The 10,939-nt window shown below is 37.8% G+C and overlaps 3 protein-coding genes across 6 annotated transcripts; 2 read left to right on the top strand and 1 right to left on the bottom strand.

Moving 5' to 3' along the window:
• The first annotated feature begins 129 nt into the window (after window positions 1-129).
• On the top strand, window positions 130-4,085 carry LOC143376364 (leucine carboxyl methyltransferase 1). 2 transcript variants are annotated; one of them, XR_013087078.1, is made up of 6 exons: window positions 130-499; window positions 1,054-1,237; window positions 1,332-1,683; window positions 1,761-2,025; window positions 2,673-2,773; window positions 2,907-4,085. XR_013087078.1 is itself a non-coding variant. In XM_076826618.1 (4 exons), exons 1-4 carry the CDS (start codon window positions 290-292, stop codon window positions 1,963-1,965), a joined length of 951 nt encoding a protein of 316 aa, XP_076682733.1. In that variant the 5' UTR covers window positions 130-289; the 3' UTR covers window positions 1,966-2,389. The 2 variants fall into 2 exon arrangements, 1 of the variants encoding a protein (XP_076682733.1); XM_076826618.1 differs by lacking the exons at window positions 2,673-2,773; window positions 2,907-4,085 and having other exon boundaries at window positions 1,761-2,389.
• Window positions 4,068-7,810, bottom strand: Acadvl (Acyl-CoA dehydrogenase very long chain). The gene is made up of 8 exons (XM_076826593.1): window positions 7,596-7,810; window positions 6,685-6,892; window positions 6,398-6,616; window positions 5,855-6,283; window positions 5,512-5,775; window positions 5,082-5,438; window positions 4,473-4,685; window positions 4,068-4,391 (listed from the first exon to the last, which is right to left on the bottom strand). Exons 1-8 carry the CDS (start codon window positions 7,664-7,666, stop codon window positions 4,254-4,256), a joined length of 1,899 nt encoding a protein of 632 aa, XP_076682708.1. The 5' UTR covers window positions 7,667-7,810; the 3' UTR covers window positions 4,068-4,253.
• Window positions 7,811-7,987: 177 nt separating this feature from the next.
• Window positions 7,988-10,938, top strand: LOC143376365 (mitochondrial nicotinamide adenine dinucleotide transporter SLC25A51). 3 transcript variants are annotated; one of them, XM_076826622.1, is made up of 3 exons: window positions 7,988-8,411; window positions 9,319-9,584; window positions 9,677-10,938. In XM_076826622.1, the coding sequence occupies exons 2-3, from the start codon at window positions 9,438-9,440 to the stop codon at window positions 10,388-10,390; spliced, it is 861 nt and encodes a 286-aa protein (XP_076682737.1). In that variant the 5' UTR covers window positions 7,988-8,411; window positions 9,319-9,437; the 3' UTR covers window positions 10,391-10,938. The 3 variants fall into 3 exon arrangements, with proteins under 3 accessions (XP_076682737.1, XP_076682734.1, XP_076682735.1); XM_076826619.1 differs by having other exon boundaries at window positions 7,988-8,545; XM_076826620.1 differs by having other exon boundaries at window positions 7,988-8,642.
• The last annotated feature ends 1 nt before the right edge of the window (window position 10,939 follows it).

Here is a 10,939-nt window from a genome sequence, read left to right as displayed (position 1 = left end):
GTCACATTGGATATAATCTAGGCTCGATGGACGGAATACCCCTGCTATAGGGCAACCCGCGTCCCGCACAGCGCCGCAAGCTTGCGCTGAACGTAGACGCGAGTCTGTACCGTAAGTATAGACGCAGCAGTTCTGCGTCTCTACACTCTATACAGTCTTTTCCAGTCTCATCAGAATGGTCGCTTGTGCAGGTGTTCCATGAGTGACAAGTACCCGAGTTTTCCAACTACAAGAGGATAAACGCGAAATAATGATTTGCCGCAACTGAAGTGAAACCGAGATCGGTGTAATGATCAGAGAGATGGCTGATGATGAGGCCACGCAGGCCACTAACGACGACGCGAGTGAGTGTAAAAGATGCGCGGTGCAACTTGGTTACTGGTCCGATCCATTTATCAACTTGTTCGTGAAACAAAGTGCACGAAAAACGCCCGAAATCAATCGGGGCTACTACGCGAGAGTGAAGGGCATCGAGGGTTTCGTTGACAAGTTTCTTAAGGTAGGCGACTCGAGCCGAATCCCGTGGATTTCTCGCCACTCGAGACCCCCGAAATTGGCATAACCTAGTAAGGCGCGATAGAAACAATCCGGGATACAGCTGATTTGAGTATAGCAAAGGACGTGTGCAGTGCCGGAAACCTTGACCTGACCGAGGCCCTGTCCTAATTTCCAAGGTCCCCCTTTTATCGTAGAACAGTAATATAGGTTGACCTTATATACAGCTGTCGGGCTTTCTGCCCCGCGGGAATAATAAATACGAATACATTTTACAATCGTTGAACAACTTTATCGCGACACTCGTTCGGAAATGAAAATTATAAAATCATTTTGCTTTCTGGTTCGAGCGATGATATTAAAAAGGAAAGAAATGAGTACAATACGAATTAATTCTTAAGGTGGAGGTAGAATTTCTACACGTCTAATTTATTAAAATTTCTGCATTTCGTCAATATTTAACCAGCACGGAATAGGAATTATATGCACAAAGAAGGAGGCAGCTGAATATTGATTACATTTAAATAAGGAGGGAATTAATTTAGAATATTAATGCAGCTAGCTGGTGAGAAAAGCCAGGTGATAAACTTGGGTGCTGGATTCGATACCCTTTATTGGAGACTCAAAGAGACGGACAGGAGTCCGGCAAATTTTATTGAACTTGATTTTCCCAGCGTCACTGCTAGAAAATGCTATCATATAAAGAAGCACAGACAGCTGATAGATATGTTGAACACAGAAGGTGGAGTGTCGCACCCGATTACTTTCCTACCTGTGATAATTGCACGGATGTCCGCGTAAGTGACTTCTGTCATTCAATGATCTCCTTCTTACAGACGGAGAGATCAGATTCTCGACGACAGATCTCCACGCTCCTAATTACCACTTGATGGGGATGGATCTGCGACACCTATCCGAACTTACTAATAAATTAACGCAAGCAGAAGTCAATTTTAATTTGCCGACCATGTTCCTTGCAGAATGCGTCTTGGTATATATAGACGCCAGTGCAGTTTCTACATTGTTGAAATGGCTTGCCAGCAAATTTCCAAATAGTATTTTTGTTAATTACGAGCAAGTGAACATGAAGTATACGTTCGGTCGAGTTATGTTTGCCAATTTACGTAGTCGTGGATGTTTCTTAGCAGGGGTAGAAGACTGCGAGTCTTTAGAAACTCAACAAAGACGGTATGCATTTCTCCACACAAAGCGTCCTAGAGTTAGCACGCTTTGTCGCATAAATAACATAAACTCGTTGATTTCAGCTTCACGACAAATAACTGGGAAGGCTCTAACGCGTGGACAATGGTAGAGGTCTATGATTCGCTGCCTCCATCTGAACGTAGTCGAATAGAACGTATTGAAATGTTGGACGAACAAGAACTTTTAACTCAGTTATTGCAACATTACTGTATCTCGGTTGCTTGGAATGGACAAACATTTAAAAATCTGTCTATAGGACAGGGTTAGCTTTCCTAACTCTTAGTTACTCCAGGTAGTGATACTGCATCGTTAAAAATCTATAAGCTTGTAAGTACATATGTGGTAACTGGCAATGCAAAATCATTATTTATTATTAAAACTTGCAAGTTCTTTTCTGTCTTTCAAGCTACTAAACGCAAAGTAATAATCCAGGAAAGCCAAAAGTAATTTATTAAATTCTAAGGATGTATATTGTTAAATATTTCTCACACGTGCAACGTTTATTAATTCCATTCGCTTCCTGCAAAGCAATCTGCCAGCTTACGTTAGTTGTCAGTCTGGTGTACACAGATTTCAAAGTTTCACTTATAAACATATGTAAATGTGTTATTTTTTTATATATCATTTACTATTTTATACTTGGACATTCTTGTCGTTATAGTATTTTCAATACATACAATTTTTAAACTGACTTTAAGTATATCCATATATTTCCTACTAAATCGTTATAGGTGAGATTAGTGTTACAAATTGTTTATTAGCTACTACATTTATGCAATCCGTAAGATTGATTATGTAAAATAATAACATGCAACGAAAATAAGATCCGATTTCAGTATAAAAACTAGAGCAGCATACATTTGGAGAATTGATGTCGAAGCACGCCATTTACAAGCTTCTTAATCGGTTTCATTTTAATTATTTACATGTACAGAATGGATTAATTAGAATACAGTGGACGTTCATATTTACAGAATATTGTAGCTTACGCTATTGATAAGAAGTAACATGCGATTGTTTCTATGTATTAAAAAGCATGTATATACGGAAAATTGTACCTTCACCATCATTATAAGTAAGTACATTATGCATACACGGATTATAGAGTGGTGGTAAAAAGAAATTGTCAGGAATGAAATTGTCGCCATGTTAAGGAGATAATATATAGCTTGATTGCTAGAATAATAAAGATTTATTTTGTCGTAAAGGAACATCAGGGTTACAATATAATGCAAACTAAGGAAATATGAAAATAGAGTCTCTTCGGACGATACCACGAAAACTTAAAACTACAATAACGATACAACTATTCTTTCCTTCATTTTAAGGTAATGATTCTTCATTCACTTCAGCCACATTCTCCTTATTAATCACGATAATATATATTCATCAATATTCCCGTATGGGCTTGTTAGACCGTAAGATATTAAATAGGGAAAAAACGTATAAGTATGTTGAAGAAATTGTGAATTCATATTATCGGGGCTCGTATATTTTTGAAAGTAAAATTACATGCCTGGAGTAACAAGACACTAAAAAGTAATCTAATATTCTATTTTTCTGAAGAATTATGAATCACGGTTATATCTATCAGAAAGTAGATCTTTTCCTATTTCGTCTTTCAAACATTCGATAATAAAATCACACCTCATTGTAATAGTAATAGTTTCATACTTATCTTACTTACTTCAAATGATATTTATTATACATGTTAAATGTTTTAGGCAGCTTCAAGTTTGAGAATCTAATTATTCTTGTCGTTGTCAGAATTTGGGGAAAAACGCTGCTAATACTTAATTAAAAAATCTTCGAGTAAAACATGTCTTTAAATGATATTAATTGCTTTTTGTATTAATTCTTTTTATAAACTAGAAAGACAAAACTAATAGTTTGAATCTCAAACTTAAGCAACACTTCCCATGATAATGAATTAAACAATTCTGTTTCCGGACGTATTTTATTCTACACTTAATGTTATTAATGTCTTATACGGATACTGTAAAAGTTAAATCATACAATGCCTATACAAATATTCTGTGTGCTTCCATGTTATAGACAGATGTAAAACCGTAATTATTTCACGTAATATTGTGTACCTTTAAATTGTATATTTATACGGTGTATCCGATTTAAAAGTATACGCGCTATTGTCTCTCAAACGGAGGTTCGGAGGGGAAGGCGTAATATTGAACTTGAATTTTTCCTTTACTTTTAAATGTACGATAAAACCGGAATAATTGAATATGCTATTTCTACTTAGATTTAATCTAATTTATTATACGAAAATTACTTGAATATCATGCATATTATTCCCGAAACTTTCATTTTACTATTTTGTGAAGATTAACAAGAAATAAACAGCATCTATCTTCGTGTGAATAACATTATTCAAAAGTCTTTATTTACAATATACATTTCGTGTAAAAATATGAAAGATATTCAATACAAATATAAATTTACATATCTCCAATATTATATTCGTAATTGCATTGATAATTGCTTCAGAAAATATCAGTTCATTTTAAAATTCGATATTACTTATACAACAAGTGTTGTTAAAAATTTAGTGGGTTTAGTTGCACGGCTCCACCGGCATCGCACACGTTCCTCGAGATTTTGCTTAATCTATTGAATATATCTAACTGTTGGGCAGAAGAAACTGAATTCAAATTCAGACTCACGCGACTGGATGCCTGTAACAGAATTACAGCGCTTACTACATTTAGCACAACATACGATGTAAGCAATGGTAAAACTAGAAATGAAAAACTTACTTCACTGCACCAAGTTTGAGCCATAAGAATCTCATGATCCACAGTCGGCAGATTTTGGTTCGCAGACATGGTTGCTCTACTTAATACGACAGCCATAGTATATATGTCAAATGCTGCTTGCGTTATTCTGTTGAGAATAAATTGCTGCTCTACGATTCCTCGTCCGTGTTTGATGAGGACAGATTCTATACTTTCACCGAACGCTTGTATACTCTGCAAACAATCAATTATCAATCTACAATAATCGGTTAGCAATACAGTAAATCCTCGTTATGAGCCCGTTTCTACCACGCGTTTAAAGCCCGGCGACAATCCCCACCATTTCTTGGAATCCTTCGGACGAGAGTGAGGGAACCCGGGAACGAGCGAGAGCAGGGATCGGCGGGCTGAAGCTATGCTGATGGAGGGGGAAACACCTACAGGAGCGTAGCTTTAGCCCGCCGATCCCTGAGCGAGAGGCTCTTGCTCGCTCTTATGTTTTCTCACTCGCGCCATTGGCCGCGAGGAATAGTGTCCATACTCGCTACGAGCCCGCCGCCAGCCCCGTTCGTCGGGCTCATAACGAGGATTTACTGTATACGGAAGTTAATATTGTAGATTGATGCGAACCTTAGCACACAATGCAGCGCTCTCTTGCAAACTTGGGTGAACCAGATTACCGAAATTAGGCGTTGATCCCAATCCCATTGCTCGCGTGGCTCTCTTCGTTGCAGCTTCAACGATCAATCCTAAATTAGCAGTAGGGTTCTTAAAAGCTTTCTGCAGCTCTTTCAAATGACTTCCCGCGTATTGAATTCCAGTAAGCGAGACGAAAAGGCGGAGGATGTCGTTAGTTCCTTCAAAGATCCTGAATATACGTAAATCTCGCAGAACACGTTCGAGACCAGCATCCGTCATATATCCCATTCCACCTAGTATCTGGATAGCTTCGTCACAAACCCACCATGCAGATTCTGATGCGAAGCACTATGGAAAGATATACGTCACACGTGATCCTACCATCTTGCAATTAACTTTCACACTGTCCAATGAATCTTACTTTAGAAATCGCAGCTTCTAAGTGGTAATCTTGGCTTCCGCTATCCATATTACCCGAAATTGTGTACGCGAGCGATTCAGTTACATAGTGTAGCATCGCCATACGACCCAACTTTTCTTGGATACTTCCGTAATTATCTATCGTGCGTCCAAACTGCACGCGCTGCGTTGCGTGTTCGACTGCCTTTTTAATACAATAACGCATAGTACCGGAAAGAGCAGCTGCCATACCGAATCGGCCATTATTTAAAATAGTCATCGCAACCTGAAACGGCGTACGGTCCATTATTAGTCGAAATTCTACGTGAATTTTAATATTCGAAACTATTTAACCAGGCAAATACCTTGAATCCTTGCCCTTCTTTACTCAAAACATTCTCTGCTGGAATTTTAACATCTTCGAAATATACCTCGGCTGTATTACTGCACTTGATACCCATCTTCCTTTCCGGCGGCCCACTTGTTACGCCGCCGAATGATCTTTCAACAATAAAGGCAGTGACTTTGTCTTTTGTTTCGCCAGTTTCTGGGTCTTTTGTAGGGACTTGTGCAAAGACGGTCATTATGTCTGCTAAACCACCGTTCGATATCCAGATTTTGCTACCATTCAAGATATAGTGCGATCCATCCGCCGACTTAACGGCGCGCGACTTAACTGAACTCGCGTCCGAGCCACAACTTGGTTCTGTGAGACAGAATGCTGCGTATTCTCCGTTGCCCAATCTTGGCAGGTACTTGGCTTTTTGTTCTGGTGTACCGACTAATAGTATGCCCTGCAGAAGTTACAATCGAACTATTGGAGATGCAGGTTTCTCACAAAATTGCGTTACTAAAATATTTCGACATATATTCGCAAACATCGCGAGAAGCCTTGATCGAATCTGTACCTTAAATCCTATACTCTGATGAGCGCCCAAAGTAATACCAATACCTAAATCATGATATCCACAGATTTCGACAACCCTACTGTACTGAGTATTGCTTAGTCCCAATCCACCATACTCTGGCGGAACCTGCAGGCTGAACACTCCGAGTTCCCACATGGCAGCCATAGTTTTCTCATCTATCGATGCATTTTTATCATTTCTCATTGGATCGTTTACCTCCTTGAAGCGGAAATTTAAATAAGCCTCGGTTACAGATAACAAGCAGAACGGATACATAATTCGGTTACCTCAAAGAACTTTTCAATTGGATCAACTAACAATTTTAATGTATCACTTTGCTCCTGCGACAATGCTTGCGGATAAGGAAATACTTGGCTGGTCTGTAATTCTCCACGAAATATATTCATCGTGAAAGACTGAGACTCTTTCGCAGCTGTATTCTTCTCTACTTTCTCTGGCTTCGCATCTTTTACAGCCGCCTGTGTTGCCAAACATCTGAAATGCATAATATCGCGCGTTACTTTCAGTATAAAGATTGCCCAAGTGCTTGCAGTGGTTCAGAGGACATGAAATCAGTCATTTATTCTTTACTTCGACCGAATTATCTCCGAACGAGTAGGGACATCTTTATTCAAGGCAAACATAAAAATTCTATACTATTTCTTGATGGATAAAGACAGAGTTCGGAGGGATTCGGCTGCACTGATGGAGGGGGAAACACCTACAGGAGCGGTGATAATGTGTGCCTGAACTGCGCCTGCATCAGTCACGCACACATTATCACCGCTCCTGTAGGTGTTTCCCCCTCCATCAGTGCAGCCGAATCATTCCAAACTCTGGATAAAGTACATAGGTCTGTTTGTTCATAGATGATATCAGTCCAAAGTTCAACTGACTGACACGTTATATACCAATGCAGATGTCTGAAATACAAACATGCCGATGTATAGGTGATGCTTTACTTTACTTTGTTTAACCTAAACATCTATAAATAACTAAGCTATGGTTTAAATAATAACTAAGCTATTATTTACAAGGTTAAACAAATTGGCACAGGAAATATTCCAATGCATACAGGGTGCTAACACATCTGTTGTTCCTTGACTGACACTCTTAATGATTCCATACACAAATAGCTTGAGCAACAGGTAGCGAACTATTTAATATTACTTGAAACACTCAAAGTACAGTAACCCACCTGACATTCGAGTTGACAATTCTCACGATACTCTGGTGTTTAAATGCAATGAAATTCGAGACTCGCAGCATCTTCACGTCGACTGGAATTGCAAGGAGCGCTTGTGAAACTGAAAATGAAATGACTGAGTTGGTTTACGCGGTGTTAAGGAAGGCAACTCGAACGTAAGACACGTAGCGACCGACATCGGTGTATTTGCAAAAGTGGATCAAGGTTCTGATTTTGCGCTACTGCTCCTTACGATACTGTATACGATACTGCCGTTGAAAACAATGAATTAACTTATAAATGGTTTGCAGGAAGTTACGTGTGTGTACATTTAAGTATAGGCGAGCGTATTTATCTGCTTAGATATGACACGAATAACCTGTAGTTACTCAAGTGTTGTTTTATGTCGTTACAAAATGTCCCTTGTTGTTATTTAACGTGCGCATAAATCTCTTCTTAGTTTACAGCTTCATACATCGGGGGGGACTGAATGCGTCTGTTCTTATTATAGCTTAATATCGGTCTCTCTGCATTCCTATATCAAGTAGTACATACTAATCAAAAATATATTCTCAATGGAAGTGCATAAGGGTGAGACTAGAAACAAGGTCGAACTGTAGCGTTTTTCTACGCGAAGATAAAAAACATTGATAAAGGGATATGTTTGCCGATACGGTGGGATTTATCTTCTTGTAATCATCACATATGTGCCAGAAAGATTGACGAATGTCGGTTGGTTCGCACGCGAGAATTCTAATTGGCCGCTTCGTCGACTGACTTCGCGAAAAGCACGGTATTTCGAAAATCTCGCAGCTGATTAAAGGAAATGTGAGTGATCAGTATTACTCGTGGTACTCGATAAAACAGCGTGAAAGTTTAACGAATCGAAAAGCATCCGAACAATCAAATTAACGGGCACATGTAAACCAAGAATATGGGTTGAATCATGACTCGCGCAAGATGTGAGTCGAAAGTTCGCAAGATCGATCCTCTTTTTTTTCTGCACGTGTCACGAATTTACTGTATAAAAAATTACATAATGTGGCCAGCAATAACATGGTTTACATATTTATTCCTTAATTATTAAGCATACGCAAGAGTTTAATGTAGCTGATCATAAAAAGCTTATGAACCAATGTGTTTTGTTAAATGTGTTTCAATAAATATATATTCTATCATTAACATACTAAGTGCAATTGATTTTTTTTTACATAAAACTATAGTTTCGCCTGTGTAATTGCTTAATTTCATTACGTGGCGTGTAAATAATGTTCATTACTAAAGTGACCAGATATTTTCTGTTCCAATGCGGGACAAGCAAGCAAGCAAAAAAAAAAGGTTAACAGATCCGTGAGATTTTTTCCGTACTTTATTAGAGCATTTACAATATATTTAAAAGTACATACTTGTGATTCTAAAGTGATACACTGAAACGAAATTAAAAATATTTCTTTTTTCACAACAAAAAAAGTAGAGGAAACAGTAACCTTATGCCACTGCGGAAAATGGAAAAGGTTACATGTTCAATCTGGGACACTTTTCAATGCGGGACAAAGTGCTCAAATGCGGGAGTCTCCCGCACAATGCGGGATGTCTGGTCACTTTATAATCATTACCGTTCAGAACTTGTGTGTGTCACTTTTATCTACAAACTGGTCGCCATTCGTTGTACTTAATATAATTGCTGTGGTATCTTTCACAAATTTAATTCCTGTAATTGCTTTGGTCGTTACAGGTAAATGGTTTGTTCAAGCCAAATGATTTGAAAAGGATGATTTAAGTAATAAATAAACATGATTGGCCATTCTAAATTGTTGTACTCTATATGAATAAGTTATTGTAAGAAGTAGTAATATGAGTAACGTCGCATCCCAAAAGGTTTCACTAAGATCGTCGTTGTCGCTTAACAATAATGATTTTAAAGAATTTGTTTGCGGTTGGGGGGCTGCTGTTATTAACGTCTCCATTACCTTTCCCATTAATAAAATCATATTTAGACAGGTACGTAAAGGAGATTATTGAAACATTACCCTAAGTAAGATATTTCTACGTGTGTATAATAAGGTGATGAATTTTTTGTTACTACCATACAGATTTTGGAAGATATGCCAGCCAATACTGCGTTACAGCAGATATCCAAAGAAGGAATACGGTTATTGTATCGTGGAATTTTGCCACCCCTTTGTCAGAAAACTCTATCGCTTAGCGTAATGTTTAGTATGTACGAAGGATGCAAAAAACGTTTGTACTTGTTAACGAGCAATGATGTGTTAGTGAAGGTATTAGCGGCCCACTTTGCTGGCACTGCCGAGGCTGTGCTCATGCCACTCGAACGGGTACAGACGCTGCTACAGGACTGGCGGTACCACGATAAATTTAAAAACACTTCTCATGCATTTAAATATCTATTGAAAAATTACGGTATAACCGAATATTATCGTGGCTTAGTTCCAATTATATATAGAAACAGCTGCTCTAATCTTATGTTCTTTGCTTTAAGAGAACAGTCGAAAGAATTGTCAGGCGAGCAGGAGTCTGTATTAACAAGCTTCATTAACGGCGCTCTGATAGGCGGTCTCACGAGCACCATATTTTACCCGATGAATGTGATAAAGATACATATGCAGTCAAAAATAGGTGGCAGCTTCGAGAAGTTTATAACCGTTACTCACGATCTATACGTTACAAGAAATAGAAGTATAGTAGCATTTTATAAGGGCGTACATTTAAACTGTATGAGATCGTTTATTAGCTGGGGAGTCATCAATGCTTCTTACGATTTCTTGAAGCAAGCCATGTTCTCATAATAGTAATTTACATTTATATAAAGAGACATCGAACTCTCGCGTAATATATATCTTGACAAATAATATTTATTAATCGAAACCATACCGTCGCACATCTTTCCTGCAATCAATTATCAGGACTGCACAGAAGAAAGAACTTGTAAAGCTGCAAGATGTTAATAATAGTAGATAGATATACATAGTGTTTAAAGTGTATATGACTAGATGTTTCGTAAAAAATATTATAGAATATTTTTTTTAAAATTCATGGAAATATACGTGCTACTGATAGTGAAGAAAATCGACGATTACAATATTTTAGACTTTGGAGGAAGTTATACAGAGCTATTTTTTTATTTAACATAGAGCAGCTCTCTTATTTAATTACACATTTATAAATAGAACGTTAATTAGAATAATCCATAAGTTTATTTATTACAGATGTATTGTAAGACATTTAGCTGGATTTTAATTAATGGAGGTAGATGGAATTGTGCAATGTATAATTTGAGTTCTTGAAACGAATGTAACAAAAATCATATAGCTAATAAAGGATGAAGTGTTGTAATG

The sequence above is a fragment of the Andrena cerasifolii genome, chromosome 14 (assembly GCF_050908995.1).
Source record: "Andrena cerasifolii isolate SP2316 chromosome 14, iyAndCera1_principal, whole genome shotgun sequence".
NCBI lineage: Eukaryota > Metazoa > Arthropoda > Insecta > Hymenoptera > Andrenidae > Andrena > Andrena cerasifolii.
Note: the sequence above shows the minus strand (reverse complement) of the source record. Positions and strands in the feature narration are given on the sequence as shown.